Source organism: Dermacentor variabilis, chromosome 8 (assembly GCF_050947875.1).
Source record: "Dermacentor variabilis isolate Ectoservices chromosome 8, ASM5094787v1, whole genome shotgun sequence".
Lineage (NCBI taxonomy): Eukaryota > Metazoa > Arthropoda > Arachnida > Ixodida > Ixodidae > Dermacentor > Dermacentor variabilis.
In genome coordinates this window covers 35,654,289-35,673,117 of record NC_134575.1, presented here as the reverse complement: position 1 = coordinate 35,673,117, position 18,829 = coordinate 35,654,289, and the positions used below count along the sequence as shown (strand labels likewise).

General features: G+C 46.1%; 1 protein-coding gene across 5 annotated transcripts in view; it reads left to right on the top strand.

Moving 5' to 3' along the window:
- ema (C-type lectin domain containing ema) overlaps positions 1 to 11,023 on the top strand; it is a 79,254-nt gene extending 68,231 nt beyond the window's left edge. For 3 of the 5 annotated variants that reach the window (XM_075701788.1, XM_075701786.1, XM_075701784.1), the window contains one exon: positions 10,443 to 11,023. In XM_075701788.1, coding sequence (XP_075557903.1) covers positions 10,443 to 10,546 — 104 coding nt within the window. In that variant the 3' untranslated portion in view covers positions 10,547 to 11,023. Of the gene's footprint in view, positions 1 to 1,033 lie in introns of all 5 variants that reach the window. The other 2 variants (XM_075701789.1, XM_075701787.1) reach the window with 2 other exon arrangements.
- The last annotated feature ends 7,806 nt before the right edge of the window (positions 11,024 to 18,829 follow it).

Below are 18,829 nucleotides of genomic sequence, written 5' to 3'. Positions count from 1 at the left end.
ATCCATAACTGCTCAAGGAACAGATATCGTAGCTCTGTAGACTGCATCTCTTAGAGCGTCTTGAGTGTGCAAATGTGATATGTTATTTTACATCTCTCTTGAAATTATTAGTATTTACAGTAGTTTTGCAAAGGTTCTGCTCAAATTAGTGGTATATTCGAAATGTTGTACAATACTGTACATCAATTTTGTTTGATTCTCGTGTTGTAATGAGTGTAGTGGTACAGAATTGATTTATCCTTCTATTTTGCCCCGTTACCTGTAAGCTTTATGCTTCTTTCTTTTTTTTTTCTTTTGACATTTGCAATACCTCTTGTTAAGTTAGTAATGGACCAATGAAAGTCTGCCCTCTGCAGTCGATATATCATAACTTTTTTTCTTGAATGTGACAAAACTCATCGAGTTCAGTGCAGTTGATGTCGAGCAGAATGATTTCACGTTTCTGTTTGTTTAGATGGGAGCTTCTAAGCTAAAGCCTCCTCTTAATTGTCAAGCAGTAGAGAAGCTGCTTCCTTGCTATGAAAACAGTAGATTGCTAAGTCCGCAGCGCTTCCCGTTTCATACGAAGCTAGTTTGTTGAACGCGAAAAAGCGAAAGAGAAGAAAGACTGACAAAGTCTGCTTGAAGGAAACGTGCTTTATAATGTCTTGAATGAGCTTTCAAAGTGCGCGGGCTTACAAGTGAATCGTAGTGCAAGTAGAATTTCCACAAGAGTTCTCAGTCCCGAGAGAACAGCCTTGCCGAATTCGTTCCTTTTGGACAAACTTCTGGCTTAGTTGAGTTGAAATGTGTTTGACAGGGCGTTTGCATTTGACCAGGGTTGCATTTGGTGATTGTGTTAGCCTTGCCTGTCAAAAAAAAAAAATTAGAAGGTCTGGCAATTCCTTTTTAAAAAAAATTCTCAAAAGCCTTTTCAGTCCTGAGAAATTTCCAGCAGAAACATCCTGCGCTGTTTCTGAGCTATGCTACAAGGCTGATGCATTTTGCTTTTTCTTTTTTTCTTTTCTTTTTCCTATTTGATCCTGGGAAGCAGGCTTTACCAGAAACATCTTGGAGTTGGAAGAAAGTCAGCATTAGACATTGGGAGATACTTTGTAGACAGGCTTCGGCAGTGGGTCGCGGGGAACATATTTAGGACAGTTGGCTGCGATTCACGGTGCAACAACGCCAGCACCTGACGGAGTTGAGATGACGCAAACGTGCACAGAAACGCCGACTTGCAGCTTGTGGTCTCGCACACAGTGTCGCTTCATTTAGCTGTCTCTGCAGCGCGCGTACTCGAGACGTGCGCCACACGAGTTCTGATCATTCAGTATTTTGGGCAATCCCTGCTTAGCCTGAATATTTCTTATATGCCTTATGTTAGAATGCAAACTTCCATTCTTTTTCTCAGGTCCCCCAGCTGGGCATCCTCAACTTATATAATTGTGACTGCCTTACAATTGAACAAATACGCTAACTGCCGGCCGGGTGGCGGTGGACAAAGAGTTGCCGCCGGCAAAGAGGCTAACAGAAATGCAGCACCTTTCGACATACTTATGGGGTCGATCCTGCGGCCCATCTTCATGTGCGCGTACGCATGGCATGCACGAAGAGCGAGGGCTCGAGCCGTGCCAGAACTGAGCCAGGGGGGGCAGCCTATACTGACCCTTTCCAGGTGGGATGACAGCCGTGTTACAGTGTTTCATGACCTGCTGGCATCACATCCAGGCAGGGAGGCTTGGGACGTGGAGTCCTTGGAAACGCAACAGCGCTGCGAAAGTGTACGCCCAGCACAAGACTCCCACAAACTAAGTTTTAATTTGGAGAGGAGATGCATATCACTTCGCAGCGTACCGCTGAGCAGCGTTCGTATTGAGGAACAAAAACGTTTATTGAAGAAAAAAAATCAATAAATGACAACCCATAAAGGACTCCCAGTGGGACACCGAGTTAAGCAGCACTTAGAGTAATTTTAGGAAGAGTCGCAAAAGTGAAATTTTCGCTGCTGTACGAGGCTAAAATCTGGTAGATTTGGCAGAAAATCATCTTCTGGGACATGGAGTGCAGTTTGGAACTCTTTGCAACTGGGGCTTTGTGTGAAGCGGAATGGAAGTGCTGGCAATGCACCTAGAATTGTTTGTAAATATGTTCCCCGTGTTTGCCCTCCCTTTAAGGTGCAAATTGGGCGAGTGCAGTTCAAACTGTTCCAGATGTCGTGAAAGTCTTCCCTCTGGCCATGTTCATGGTCACATTGTTTGAAAAAAAAAAAAAAACATGTCCGTTGCCTGTTTCTGTGTTCTTGTGATCCGGGGGCTGAATTACGTGCATTTGGAACTTCTGTCCTGCAACCCTTATCTTGAGCTGTTACTGCATCATCTAACAAGCAACTTGGAATTAATCGCTAGATCCTAGTTGCGCTGCCGGGACGTCTTTATATCCTAGGTGCACCATGATGGAGAGAGTGGAGTGAAATAATGTTTTATGTGTTGTCCGAGGTGCTCGCTGTCGTGCCGCACATTTTTATCATGCTGGTGGGGAAGCATCGAGATTTTGTACAGAACTTTCTATAATGAAAAGCATGCATTCTTTTAAAACATTTTTAGTGCTCCGGCATCTGCTAAAAGCCCGTCATTAATCATGCAGCATGTTCCTTACTGAAGCAGCTCTCATTTTCAACGGTTGTCTATGATATAAGCAAATTTTTTTTATATATAACATCCCATTTGATTGCGACTCTGTCAACTTGATGTGTGCTATTCTCGGTCGGACTGTACCTACCTACGCTGTGAGTGTTTGTATTCAGTGACAGCCTATGACTTTATTACGAGCTACGACCCCACAAAACCGCAGAGCATCTGCCCCGTCGTTGCTCCACGCTTTGAAACACTGTCTCGGATACGTCTATATTGAAGGAAGTTCGCCTTCATCATGATGTCGTAGAATTGAGCACGCGCAAGGGACAGGTACACGGCACATTTGTCTTTTGTGTTCAACAGTGGTGTCTTGTTCCACAAAATTCTCGAGTCGTCGTTATAGTGTTGATTGAATTATAAGGGACTGTCCTTGTACAAAGGCATGTCAATGCCTCGTTGCTAAAACTTTTTTTTCTTCGTTAGTTGGCTAGTGCAGAGACATAGGTTTGTGGCACCGGGCATTGCGTCGGTTGAGCTTGTAGCACGTGAATTTTAGAGGTAGGAGGTGTAGTCCTTAGCTCAGATTTTTGATGCTGAAATATTTGAACTTGCAGAAGATGCCTCGCAATTTTTTTTTTTTTTTTTTTCGTGCAGAGTGTGTGTCTGCATAACGAAGAGGCATTCGGCTGTGATGCATTGTATTGCCTGTACAAAGTAGTTTTTTTTCCCTTCTGTACAAAGCGCACAGTTATTAATATTTGCATCTAGTCTCTGCGTGTGTATCGTCTTTCAGAGATCAATTGTCAAGGGACCTAGCGTAGTGGAATTGATCCTCAAGCCACGCCTGCTGACCACTGTGGTTAGTCATATGCCAAAGTATAAGTTGCAGGCGTACTGGACTTAAGAGAGGTTGGTGTGGCCATGAATGCTTTTGTCAGTTCCGATGATTGTGGGGGTTGTGGGGAAAGCAGCAGTCCTTGGAGGATTGAAAAAGAAGATAATTCTAAGACGTGGGTTAAAAGAAGCGAGATAGAGATAAGAGAGAGAGCCTGGACGCACTGTTTCTGTACTTTCAGTTTGTGTATTCAAGAGAGTGTGCACAAAGTACGGCCCTGAAAGAAGTGCAACTGTCCATTGTGATCAGCAGCTTCACAGTGAGCGCGAGGTTTGTCAAGCAGTTTGCCGAACTGCCCCGGGACTGTGCTAATGCATCTTTGCTGTCATACCTGTTGGTGTACTTATGTTTGGCACGATTGGAGCAGTGTCTGCGTTGGAATGTTGCATTGTCTTGCCAGGACGTTGAAAGAAATGCATGGATCTGTGTAAAAAAAAAATTGTGCTATATAGTAGATCTTCTTTGTGTTTGTGCCTAACGAATCTGCTCAAACTCTGTACTTCTTAGTGGCACGGTTGTGAATGAAGGGAATGTGAGGAGATGTGAAACTGTTTCCTAGATTCCTGTGGTAGTGGGGATGCCTTGTAGGCTGTATTCACGAACGCACCTTGTCTGTACGCCACTCTTTGATTGCACCAAATGGTTGTCAGAATTACCTCTTGACTGGAGTGGTCACTAGTACCGTAAGCTCCACCAACACCAGAGTTTAATTTATGGCAAATTCACCAAGTTTAATTAATTAGGCTTTGGTCGCATGAGAAACAACTTTGCCTTTTTGTTTTAGTCTTCGCAACTTTTTAGCAGCTGTCTTTCGTGTCCTAATTAGTAAATTGCCTGGGTAAAATTCCTTGAGGAACTTTGGTTAAATTAAGTGCATCACCTCCATTTTATCTCTGGTGGAAAATATACACGTCCATTTGTCCCTGCTTCTAAATACATGCTTAAAAGACTGTTAGTGGGACCCCCACATGCATCAAAACTGTTTCTCTAGGCAAAATGCAGCCTTTAGATCTGATACTGTATGAGAAAATCAGGGGCCTGTTACCTCTTTTCACACTGCTACCATCGACTCTCTGCTGGAGGAGGTTATTTAAAGCTCTAGTTTGGAAAAACTCCTAAGGAACACGTTTAGGAACAATGAAAACATAAAAACAAGATTTTGAAGAAGTCTTCATTATCCTTACGATCGTCACTTCACAACTTTGCAGCGAAAATAAAAGCTTTTGAGCCAGGACGCAGCAACTCTGTCTAAAGAACAGTAACCAACACTGATAAACTTGTTCCCTAAGGATTTTGCAGCTTTTGAAAGTGCAATCGGGCACAGTCAAAAGTCTTGTTAAGAAGCACTTGCATCGATGAGTGTTTGTCAAGCAACTCTTCACAGGAACCAACGACAAGCGTTGCTGAAGCATAGACTGCTTTAATCGAAGAGCAGCTCTTTCTTCCATTTACTGGAGCTGAGGTGCATTTGTGAATGCAAGGGATCATCTTGATATCAGAGGCTCAAGTACAATTATGAGCTCGCGAAACTAGAACAGTAAAGTTCCAAGTCCGAACAAAATTGGAATATTGTGCTCGTGTTAGTGGACACATAGGAGTGCTTGGTCAGTATGTGACACAGCATTATTTGTAGAGGAAAAGAAACAGCACCGTTACGTGGTGTTCATCAACGAAGTTGATTCATTTTCTTTTTTGTACGTGTTGGTGTTTGAAATGTCTTGTTTAAGTCTTGTTTGTCCATGTTGGTTTGCAAGAGGGGCTTTTTTACTGCTGTCTGCAGATTTATTGACATTTGTAAAGCGAGGATATAATTGCACAAGAGTAACCACACCTAGTTTCTTAACTTTGGTATTTAGGCTAATGGCGGCAACCTTCACAATGTTGGCGTCTTCGTTGCCTCCTCGTTCACTAGGTAGAATGTGCAGAAAACACACTATGCACGGATTATGTGCATAATTTCTGGGTAGTGTGTTGGTCTTCGGTTTTTTAAACTCCTCACACAAGTTACTTTGGAGCCCCATTAACGTTCACTGAACATTTGGACTATTATTGGAGATGACTCGAAAAGCATTTCATTCCAATCCATAATGTCATCGCGCATACAACTTGTTGCAGTGATGTAACAGGAAGACGTTTGATTCATGTTCAGAGGCAGTCATTCAAGGAAAAATCTGTCCCATTTGGTAGTGATTGAGTTTGAGGCATTTTCTATTACAGTAGTGCCGCTCTTATACATTCTTTGAGGGACTGCAAGAAATAGAAGAAAAAGGCGAAACTAACAAGAAAGGCAACCACTAGCCAGGAAACTTGTTGATGGAATGTGTAGTTTGTATATATTGAAACAGGCACAAAACAAGGATTTCAGCTTGAAATGTAGTTATTTAGCAGTTTATTCAAGGTTTGCATAAATAGGATAGCTTAGCACTTTGTCACCTTGAACCAAGCTGTGCCGTTTGGTAATAACAAGACTGGCTTGCAACTGTTCACCCCGCCAATTTGGTTCACGTTTCTTGTTAATTTCTTTTTTTCTTTTTTTGTCTGTTTGTAAATGTTCGTCTGCCTTTAGACAACACACTGCTTAATATCTCGTGCCGAATTTGTGGTTGCCTCATGCAGATGCGTCATCGTGTGACAATTGATCAGGGGTAATTGTAATAGTATGTGGGGGTGCATGGCCTGTTTGCCGGGATCACATTTCGCCAGTGTCACGATACTTGGAAAAGCTTGTTTTATTGGGGAAGCCTACAAGCAGGTTTTTAATATGTCCAACATGCGTTCTTGGTTTGGGGTTGCATCAGTACAAACACGTGGCCTCTACCAGACGCCTGCAGCCAATCGCAGCCCATTGATGATTATTTTCATCTGCCTCTAAGCGTGCCTCTTCCATTTTGCTACTTCTTATCGTATATGTTAAGGCCTCCTAGAGGTGTTGGAGTGAGTTGCTTTACGTTTTCAATGCACGTCCTGCTTGTATCGTGATTGTGTCATCAGCCGAACCTCACTGTCGCAAAGTCGCATGTGGATGAGAATACCTTCACTATATCCGATATTCATTATAAGCATATGTCCATCACAAATTGATGTCGACAGGAAAGATTTTAGATTTACTTTGTTATGTGCAGTAATTCGTCCAAATAAAAATACCTTCCTTGTAATAAGTATTCATTATAAGCATACGTTTGTTATACACTGATACTGGCAAGAAACATTTTATATTTACCTCTTATATCCAATAATTTGTTATATTGAGGTTCAGCTGTACTTTGTTTGAGTTGTGCAAGGAAGTGGAGGTCAATGCAAGAATTCAAGGTGTCCCTGGAAGGAAAATAAATGCTGGTGTGCGATTTCCTGTTGCATACCTTTGCAAAGAACCTATCAAATGGTGTTTCAGTGTAGACAGTCATGGGCTTTTTGGTTTGCTTAGTGAATGCATCATTTATGTTTTACATTGTCCAGAGTGCACTGAACACAGATTCGAATAATTCATGGCTTGGTGGCCTCATAAATAAAATGGTTTTAAAATCATTAGGAGGTACAATCTACTTTTAGTTAAAAAAAAAGCCAGCAAATGCTCTTTGTGGGTGTGGGAATAATTAAAAATTGGCGTGAAAGAAAAGCAGTGGTAGTTCTTTGACCCTTCCACGATGTACCATGTTATGAGCAGGTTTTTGTTGGTTTTAGAAGTCCACATTCATCTAATGAAATTCAAAGACAGGAATTCTGCTTCATTAAGAGGTTCGCTTAAGATGGGGATGCAGTACAACATATTTGGACCTGTCCGGGAATCGTAGTCTGGTCGTAGTGGAAAACGTTTGTTGAACCGGCATTATACTTGTAGCCTTTTCCGACATGATGGCCGCATTGCAAATGTGTCTTGATGCTCGTATGTAAATATTTCTGGCAGCAAAAAAATTTTTGATGTAGAATTTCTGCAGTGTGTGCAGTCATGTTTGTGACTAAACCTGTTTGATTGTTGAAGTGTTGCGTTCACGTTTGCTGCGCATCAGTCATTGAGCTGTTAGATGTGCTTAAAGGGAAGCTTTAGCTTGAAGTCTGGTTTTCGAATTGAAATGCATGTAAAATGCAGGAATGCTCTGCTTAGGCACCAACGTGAATTAAACTTGTTGCATGTAGGTGAAAAAAGAAAGTCAAACTGTAGCACACTTTAGTAATGGCCTTTTTCTTTTCTAGGCCTTGCCTGAATTTGAAAAACTTGAATATTGAACCCCATGTTTGTAATTCCATAACTCTGCACCAGCAAATGATTGAGGACCTTAACAGAGGGAGTATAAGAGTGGGGTTGAAGATTAATATGCAGAAAACAGGTAATGATGAATAGACAGGCAAGGGAACGAGTTCGAGATCGCCAGTCAGCCTCTAGAGTCCGTGAAGGGGTATGTTTACCTAGGTCAGCTGCTTGCAGGGGACCCTGACCATGAGAAGGAAATTTACAGAACAACAAAAAATGGTTTGGAGCACATTTGGCAGACATTGTCAGACTCTGACTGGAAGCTTAACACTATCATTAAAAAGAAAGGTGTACAATCAATGCATTCTACCGGTGCTAACGTATGGGGCAGAAACTTGGAGGCGGACAGAGAAGCTCGAAAACAAGTTGAGGACCGCACAAAGAGCGATGGAACAAGGAATGTTAGGCGTGACGTTAAGAGACAGGAAGAGAGCGGTGTAGATCAGAGAGCCAAACGGGGATAACTTATATTGTAATTGACATTAATAGAAAGAAATGGAGCTGGCCAGGTCACATAATGCATAGGTTACATAACCGGTGGACCATTAGGGTTACAGAATGGGTGCCAAGAGAAGAGAAGCATAGTCTAGGATGGCAGAAGACTAGGCGGGGTGATGAAATTAAAAAAATTCGCAGGCACTAGCTGGAATCTGTTGGCACAGGACGGGTAATTGGAGACTGCAGTGGACATCAAATAGGATGATGATGATGATGATGAACTCTGCACCTTTACACGTAGTGGTAGTTCTGTCAACTGAGCCCACGAGAGCGCCTAAATTTGATACATATATGTTTGTGGTAGCACATGCAACTATTTTCTATATGTGACGTGCAAAGTGTCAATGGTCGGACCAGGAATCTTGCTTAAGGTTTACATTAATGCGTTAGAAACTGATGTTTAAACTATTTGTAAGCTTTCAAGTTTCTGTTAGTTTTCTTTCTGACCAACACGAGTGCCTGAACAAAAATACCTTTCAACACACACTAATAGGTATTTCAGTTCCGCTTTTAAAATGTAACTAACCTCGTTTAAGCTAGTTCAGTCTTTGTCTAATGAGGACTATTTCTGCATTTCACACTTATTTGAAGAGGGAAACCGGAGATGGTGGCCAGGAGTCAGCTTCAGAGCTTCCACTTAAACTGCCCTGCAGTATCTCAGCCCAGTGCAATATTTATTGGCAATCAAAGTGGTCTTGATATGTTCCATCCCTCTTGACAGTGTATCCGGTTCTAGTATATTCAGCTGGCTTTACATTTGAAGGCCGTGCAACCTTTATTATTTGCACAGGCACTGTAATCAGTCCGTTTCTTCTGAGGGCCTGGAAGTGTATCGGCCATGTTGCACAGCGTAGATGTGTGATTTTGCCTTGTGGAAATATGATTCTGGTTTGTACTGTAGAGTGCCGCCTCAAAGTAATGTGCTAGTATCACACTGGAAGGAAACGTAGGCACACGGGAACAGAGTAGAATGCCGTTTACGCTTAGTCATTGGGAGATCATGACACGTAATCATGGTGTTAACTACCAGAAAATGTGCTGTAGTTGCATATACACGCACACACACCAATGTCGTGCCAGTGCCGCTCTCACGAGCAAATGTGGAGAGGTAAACGCACCTCCTAGATTATTGTGATAGTAATACCCTTGCCATCACTTTCCTAGCACATGCTAGTTTCTTGTGCTTAACTGTCTTGAGGCAGAATTGATCTGCATGAATCGCAAGATCGTTATAGTACTAGTCTACGTTGCATCTTTTTTGTATGTGTTGCGTATGTTTGTTTTTGTAGGTGGTATGACTGAAGTGACCTGTGTTTATATAGGTTAAGTTTTCCGTACTCTCTTGCCGCCTGTCCTGCATTGCAGTATGTCAGTGCGGTGGCTCCATGGTGAATCTTTATAGCTGTAGATGCGTGCACATGTCAACCATTGTAACATTGTACGGGGGTTTGTGTGGTTGCCATGACAGTGTCACGTGCCACCATCACGTGATGGCTTGCTGGATTGCCAGCTTTCTTGAAATTAGAACCCATGGCAACGTTCGTCGCTCAGGAATGCAGCGTGAAGTGTGAACCTAAAGATATAGATGTGTGCACAGGTCAACCATTGTAGCATTGTAGTACGAGGCTTGTGTGGTTGCCGTCACAATGTCGCACCCAACCATCACATGATGGCTGGCTGGATTGCCAGCTTTGTCTTTCTTGAAATTAGAACCAGCGCTGATGTTCGTTGCTCAGAAAAGCAGTGTGAAGTGTGAACCTAAAGTTTGGCAAAGAGCTCTTACTACTACTACTACTACTAACCCCATTTAATGGAACACTTGTCTGGAAGCAGCCTGAAGCCCTGACTGTAGCTAAAGATTGGCCTGCAGGATTTGAAACTGCAGTTTGCTCTCGCATTATAAAGGACTTGTTCCCGGCAACTAACAAGTCTGCCTAGCAAAAACAAGTTGCAGCACATCAACGTTCTAGCCTGTGCTTGTGGTGGCTTTGTAGATTACGGCACTTCACAAATTTCCTTTAAACATGCTACACGCGGAGCGAGGCACCTGCTCCAACTATTTAAGGCGAAGTTAGCAGAGCTGCAAGGACTTGCTGTTTACTTTGACTAACATTTCTCACCCAACGTGTCACTGCAAAGGAAACGGCCTTGAAATTTCTCGCGTCTTCTCCCTCTGCATTTCCAGATGTCTGGTGCGCGCAGTCTAGCGTGTTTGTGCCGCTGGGAACCAGTGTTCAAGCCAGCAGCACACAGCTGCGCAGGCCTTTCAGCCACCAATCTTGGATTTAGCTTTGCTTCGGCTTTTGGCTCGAAACGCAGCTCACATCTGCAGAAAAACAGTGGTGGTGTTCAGGTGCAGGTCCGCTTCGATCTGTACAGTTTCGCAATGCTGAAGTCGACTGCTCCCCCCCCCCCACCTGTATCTCCTGTATCTCTCGCAATAAACCAATGAGTTGTTGAGGTCGACGACAGCCTGGAGAGGAGAAATAGAAGTTTTTTTCTAGGCGAGGTTGCCTGTTCTGTCTTTCAGTGTGGGTGCTTGTTGTATGCACTAATAGCGAAGTGAGTGAATGATGTGATTTCGGGGACCCGGTGGGTTTCTTTGCTTTCCTTTCTTTTTATTTAAAGGCTGTGTATTGTGAGAAACTATGCCCTCTTGTACACACGTGCTGGCAAAACTACTGTTTGACGCATTTGTTGTAAATAGACAAGAAACACGCATTGTCGGAGATGGAGAGTAAATATATATTTGAAAATTTTGCACAATTTGTGTCTTGTCTCCCTGCTTTCAATGTTGGCTGTGATGGTATGCACACTAAAAAGGATTGTAGCAGTGCCTGTAGTTCCTGTCATCTTGCTGCCCCTTCTCCTTTCCCACGCTGCTGACCGATGTTCAGGTGTCAGTCGTGTGCCGGGCAGTTACGGTGCAGTCAGTGGGCTTTCACTCTTTCTATCAACCAATCTCGCTCTGGTGCACATTTGCAAAATCTCACTGATCGCTCCTTTCCTGTAAGCCCCATTATGCGTCTTCACGCTCATGACTTACTTTTGTAGGGTCCCTCACCAGGCCCCTTTGCAAGTTTTGATTATGCACTGGAAGTTTGCAAGGTGTCGTCTAGGGAGCACTTTGCCCCAGAAGTTTTTTATTTTAAAATTGGTTCAGTACTGGAGGAGATTGGAGAACTTGAAATGCTATGGCTGCCAGGAAGTATGCATTTTTTTTTAGCGTTCGCGGCCACCGGCGCGCCACGCCACTCGTCTCGGAGGCCATTATGCGCGCGGACTTCTCGGCGGCGCCACCAGATGGCGCTGCGCGACTCGTTTCTCGGCGTTCGCACGCACCGACACGCCGTGCATTTCGAAGGCCACACGCAGGCTTCACGGCGGCGGCGCGCGCTAGATGACTCCGAGTGTTTTTACAGCGCAAGCTGTATATGACGAACCTTCGGCAGTTTTTTTCGCCGTCAGGAAACAGAAAAAAACTTCGTGATTTCTAACGCACCCGTACGCAATGGGTTTCGTTGTTTGCTTTTTGACCCGCCGTGGTTGCTTAGTGGCTGTGGTGTTGGGTTGCTAAGCACGAGGTCGAGGGATCGAATCCCGGCCACTGCGGCTGCACTTCGATGGGGGCGAAATGCGAAAACACCTGTGTACTTAGATTTACGTGCGCGTTAAGAACCGCAGGGGGTCGAAATTTCCGGAGTCCCCCACTACGGCATGCCTCATAATCGGAAAGTGGTTTCGGCACGTTAAACCCCCTAACATTTTTATTTGCTTTGTGTGTGATCTCGTACGGCTGCAGTGCGGCGGCGCAGATGTCAAAATGCATAACCGATAACGCTCGCCGTGAACAATAGCGTGACGTCAAGGTTATCGCAGTATATAAGCAGGAGAGGTATCGGCGCTAAAAAAAACGCTGCGTTATCGACGGGGCGGGCGCGTATAGTTCGTACACCCGAAGAACAGCATGCGTACGAGGAGCACCGGAGGGAACAGCCAAGGTAAATATACCTGGTAGCGAAGCTTCCATAGGAGCCCATACGTTCAAAACATGGCGGTCCATCGGCGGTCCATGGGGCTTAGCGCCATCTGTATGTGGTGGGAACACTTCTGGCGGAAGAAAAAATAATGTGACGCCATGTCCGTTAAAAGCAGAAGTGACGTCATTTTGTTTTCGAAGGCGCGAAATTTGTTTTGTTGTTCTTCCTTTGGAGCTATATATTCAAATGCCCCGCCATTCGACTTGATGGGCGTTTCGAGCTTTCAGCGTGGAAAGCGATGCAGGAAAAGGCCAGCCGTACGGTTGTCGAAATCGCATCCCTGCACAGAACATACTTTCTTTGGAGGCCGACGAAAGCTTTAGGTGTCGAGTGCTGATCCTATTGCTGGATGCCAAGGCCGTCGGCCAGCGCAGCCGCACGAAAACAACTACACAATTATCTGGCGGTCGTAACTCACTACTTTTGACTGAACAGATTAAGAAGCAATGAAGCTACCCGCGTCACCAAATTCAGACAAACTTCGACAAGCAAGAAAGCAGAAACTGTGAGAGGGGCGTATTTCAACAGGTGATACGAGTGCGCCTTTCTACCCATTTCAAGACGTGCATTGCATTGCGAGTGATAGTGGCGTCAACGCCCCCTGTAGCGATGGGCGCTGAAAAGAAGTGCATTTATTAATAATAATAAAATTAAACTTGTATTTTCTTAACTCGTCACGAATATATAAAATTGACTAGGAACATTATTTTCGTTGAATGAATCTAACTGTGTCTCGTTTGAATTAAAAAACGCGTTTTTCTTTCCCAATGTTTGTTCCCTCCAAACCTAGTCGCGCTTCAATCGCTGCTCCCATAGCCCCCCATGCTGATGTCGGTGACAATCTGTACTGAACCGCTTTTCGCCCGAAGCTTCGCGACCTATTTGAATCGACCTTGGAACAGCAACGAGAATGTAAACGGCGCTGGCGTGAAACGACCACCGACGAAGGACGTTCCCGCGATGCTGAACGAAAACGGCAATCGCGAGCCCGGGCAACCATTCCACTCTGTGAAGATGGGATGGCAGCGGAAACACTTTGCTTTTCGTTTGATAGCTTTGACTGTCGTCAGCTTTCGTCAGCTTCCCGGCAGCTGCAGCTTATGTAATCGCAATGTTTACCGGGAAACGCTGGCGGCGAACGCTATGCACGAAGGCGAGCCTTCTGGTAGAAACGCGCCCTCTTGCGTGGCTCAATCTCCTGTCATTGTTTCGCACTTCTAATATTTCATTCTAGGAAGATTTAACGCAAAAGGTATGCGCTGTCGTTTTCTTCTTTTTTTTTCGTTTGTTTGTGGGCCGTCATTCTCGATATTCCGAGGAAGAGCTTTGTAACAAATGAAAGACATGGTATGAGCAACTTTGGTTATGGAAGAGTGGTTGGGTATGCTTGGTTCGGAACGATTTTTCCCGGAAAGACGGTTGACGCGGGACGCCGGATCTTCTGCGAGACGGGGGGCCCTTAACGCTGTCGTGATATCATCAGTCGCAATCGCTTTCACTAAAAAAATAAAGATTCCGCACTACGACCAGGTGCGGTTGAGCAGTAAAAGAAAAAAAAATTCCGCACCGCTCAGCACAGCCGGCGTAGCGCGCGCTAGCTAGCGTTCAAAACGCATGTGCCCAACACCGAAATCAGCAGCTTGGTTTCAGTATTGCTGCACGCGTGTGGTATGCGATTGTTTGAACGAGGCGCGCGGACGCGCTCGCTCGAGAAAAGAGGAAGAACGAACTGGGCTCGCGCTGTGAATCTAACCGGTGAGCGCTGCAGCCGCAGTTGTAAATATAACCTGTAAGTAGTTGCTCGTCCTACTGACTCGTCCATTGCGTAACATTGTTGTGGAAATGGAACGTTCCGCGTCCTCGCCACAGAGCTCCGAAGCGGCCGCACCGTCGTCTTCTCGGCCATGGCTTCCGATGGAACCACCCCGTCGCCACCTACACCTGCGGCGCCTACCGCAACGTACGTTGCGGTTCCTATAGTCTCAGTGATCCTGGGACATTCTCCGCCCAAAATGACGTTGACGTCGATGACTGGCTCAGCATGTATGAGCGGGTTAGCCGAAGCCACCACTGGGACCTTACCATTATGCTTGCCAATGTTATCTTTTATCTGGACGGGACACCGCGTGTCTGGTTTCGCACCCATGACATCGAGCTCTCCATTAGGGACATTTTCAAAGAGCGGCTTCGCGACCTATTTGGCAGCCCGTCAGGTCGCCAACAGGCTGCGCGAAAAGAGCTTGCCACCCGTGTCCAGTCATCGACCGAGTCGTATGTCTCCTACACACAGGAAGTGCTTTGCCGGAAAATCGACGAGCACATGACCGAGGCTGACAAGGCAGGCCATATTCTAAAAGTCATCGCGGACGACGCCTTCAATTTGCTTGTCCATAACGACGTTTCTACCGTCGACGCCATCGTTAAAGAATGCCGCCGCGTATTCCCAGTTTTCCCGCCTCCTAAACACCCCTGCCACGTCCTCTTGCTCCGCTCTTACCGCCACATGACCATTTCAAGAGAACGTCACACGTATCCTTCGCCGTGAGATTGAAGCGGCGAGTCCGGCCCCCCTTCATCCACGACCCCCTCACGGTACCTTTGACCAAGCGGCCCCCACTATTTCCGTTATTCAAGCAGTTGTGCGGCAAGAAATTGCAAACCTTAGCATCCCTACCGCCTGCTCTGTCTCACGACCTGATTCGGCACACATTCCCATGTCCACAACCTGTAATGACCAGTATTTCGCTCCCAGACCACGCAATCCTGCTGAATGGCGAACCCCAGACGACAAATCGCTCTGCTTCCGCTGCCACCGCGTTGGTCATGTAACCCGCCACTGCCGCATCACCTGGATGCCGCCGTACTGGAGCTCATTCCCTGCTCGTCGCCCATACGCCGACGCTCGCCGTTATTCACCTCGCCGTCTGTACCCTGCTTCTGATGCCCCGGACAGCTGCTCCTCCGTGCGATCGCCGTAGTCTCAAGGCCGTCGCTCCCCGTCACCCCAACCTCGCCGCTTTTCCTCGCCAAACCGGCTGGCGGAAAACTAGGCCATGCAGCTCCTGGAGGTAGTGCTGCATCACGTTCGTACTGTCCAAATCCTCCGTTGACGCTCCTCACCGAACACGAACCTAATTGAAGTAGACTTGATGTTCCGTCGACGGCATTAATTGATACTGGAGCCTAAATGTCCTTATTGAGCGCTATCCTATGTAATCGCCTCAAAAAAGTTATTACGCCTGCCATATCACTCAAGCCATACGCGTCGCCAATGGCGCCACTGTTGCCGTCAGGGGTATGTTCACTGCTCGCATACGAATTGGTGGCCGCCAAGTTCCAGTCCTGTTCACCGTGCTGACCAGTTGCCCTCATGACCTAATCTTCGGGATTGACTTTCTGACGACGCATTCTGCCCTCATCGACTGCTCCACCGTTACGCTGCGCCTCGAGCTTCCTCTTCTTTCAGACGTTCGCCCCGAACAACCGAACACCCACTGCACTACAGCGTTTGTTCGCTTACCTCCAAAAACCCTAACCTTCATCGAATTGGCCTCCACGGCAACCGTGCCTGATGGCGACTATGTCGTCGCACCTATTCGTAATGTCCTCCTGGCGCGCAACATCTCTGTGCCACATTCCGTCGTAACCCTTGTCGCTAATCGGATGTGTCTCCCTGTTATCAATGGTGGCTTGACGAAGCAAGTGTTACCTGAAGGCATAGCGGGTGGCCACGCTCCGCTCAGTGACAGATGACCACGTCACTGCTTTTGGAACCGACGCGTCTCCAGATCCTGCTGATTACCCGCAGGATGCTTTGCACCTCGACGGCCCATTACATCCCACGGTCGCTCCGGACATCGCACCCGACCAAGCAGCCGCCCTATATCGCATTTTGCTTTCCTACCGCGACATATTTGACACTGACAATCGACCACTTGGTCAGACGTCCCTTGTTATAAGCATCGGATAAACACTGGTGATGCTGTTCCCATTCACCGCCGACCGTATCGCGTGTCCACGGCAGAGCGACAAGTTGTTCAGCAGGAAGTAAACAAGACGCTCGCCAGAGGCATTGTTGAGCCTTCGTAGACTCCTTGGGCGTCGCCGGTCGTGCTCGTCAAAAAGAAAGATGGCACGTGGCCTTTCTGCGTTCATTACCGCCACCTAAACCGAATTACTAAAAAGGACGTTTACCCTTTACCGCGAATCGACGACGCTCTTGATTATCTTCACGGTGCCAAATACTTTTCGTCCATCGACCTTCGATCTGGTTATTGGCAGATTTTCGTCGATGAGCAAGACCAAGAAAAGACCGCATTCGTCACTGCTTCAAGGTTTGAAATGGTCAGCTTGCATTGGTGTCCTCGACGACCGTCCTTGTGTTTTCTCCTACATTTGAGACGCACCTTGAGCGCGTCGCAGCTATCCTTGACGTCTTCCGCAAGACTGGGCTCCAATTAAACTCATCGAAGTGCCACTTTGGGCGTCGACAGATTACAGTGCTAGGCCATCTCGTCGATGCTTCCGGAGTACAACCCGACCCGGTGAAGGTTCGAGCAGTAACGGCTTTTCCTGTACCTCAGTCTGCCAAAGACGTCCAGAGCTTTGTGGGGCTCTGTTCTTATGAGGAAGCTTTAGCTCGAGTCATCATCATCATCATCATCAGCCTGGTTACGCCCACTGCAGGGCAAAGGCCTCTCCCATACTTCTCCAACTACCCCGGTCATGTACTAATTGTGGCCATGTTGTCCCTGCAAACGTCTTAATGTCATCCGCCCACCTAACTTTCTGCCGCCCCCTGCTACGCATCCCTTCCCTTGGAATCCAGTCCGTAACCCTTAGTGACCATCGGTTATCTTCCCTCCTCATTACATGTCCGGCCCATGCCCATTTCTTTTTCTTGATTTCAACTAAGATGTCGTTTACCCGCGTTTGTTGCCTCACCCAATCTGCTCTTTTCTTATCCCTTAATGTCACACCCATCATTCTTCTTTCCATAGCTCGTTGCGTCGTCCTCAATTTCAGCAGAACCCTTTTCGTAAGTCTCCAGGTTTCTGCCCCATATGTGAGTACTGGTAACACACAGCTGTTATACACTTTCCTTTTGAGGGATAGTGGCATCCTGCTGTTCATGCGGGGACGGTAGAGTATCCGTCTCCAGTGCAAGAGCTCGAGTGCTCCTATCTAAATACATGTAAAAGGAGAATTCGTTTTTCTCGGCAACGACTGCACCAAATTTGACGAGGTTTGTTGCATTTAAAAGAAAAACTTAAAATCTAGTGACTGTTGGTTTCGAATTTTTGAGTTACATTGTTAATTTTTTATTAAAAATTGGCAAAAATCGAAAATTTTCAGAAAACGAAACTATCAAGTTTACAACTCTGTAACTTAACCACTAAAAATGATAATACAATTCTGGGAACTGCATCTAATAGTACATTTAAAGCGGACAAAATTGATATGTTACACATGAATATAAAAAGAATTAATCATAGTGAAATACAACTTTTGCAAAACCGTTGTAACCAACGTAACAAATTCACGTAAGATGTAAAATGACATATTGAATTTGTCCGCTTTGAATGATCTAATGGATGCCGTTTACAGAACTGCGATATCAGTTCTTGATGCAGAGCTATGAATTTGTAAACTTGGTGCTTCTATTTTTTTCAAACGGTCAAATATTTGAAAATCGTTTTAAGAAAAGTCAAGCCCTAAATCGAAATTCCGCTTCCAACAGTCACTAGAATTTAACTTTCTCTTTCAAATGCAACAAATTTCATCAAAATCGGTCCAGGGGTTGTCTCATAAAAACGTTTTTGCGTTTTACATGTATTTGAATAGGCCGCGTCGGAGTTGGGCCCGAGCTAAAGCTTCCTCTTATTTCCGATTGTTCGTGAAAAATTTTCGCAGCAATCGCTCGACCACTCCCTGAAATTCTGAAGAAAGACGTGTCTTTTACGTGGGGTTCCCTTCAGGCTGCCGCATTTTCACGCCTTATCACGATTCTCGCCAATCCACCGGTCTTGGCCCACTTTGACCCGGCCGCACCTACAGAGGTCCGAACCGATGCCGGTGGTTATGGGATCGGCGCCGTCTTGTCGCAACGCCAACACGGACACGACAACGTTACAGCCTACGCTAGCCGGCTCCTGACAACTGCAGAGCGCAACTATTCGATTACCGAGCGCGAGTGTCATGCTGTCGTCTGGGCTGTTTCGAAGTTCCGCCCATATGTATATGGCGAGCCCTTCTCAGTAATCACGGCCCATCATGCGCTCCGGCGGCTTTCGTCGCTCAAAGATCTACTGGCCGGCTCGGTCGTTGGGCCCTCCGACTACCAGAATATACCTACACAGTGACTTATAAGTCGGGCCGCCAACACCAGGACGCAGATTGCCTCGCTCGCTACCCAGTCGAAGACGCGACCTCTACGTCTGACACTGACACCGACGCCCGTGTTCTCTCTGTTTTACCACTGCTCCGGCCATGTAGCCGACGAGCAGCGCCGTGACCCGTCCTTGCGTATCAT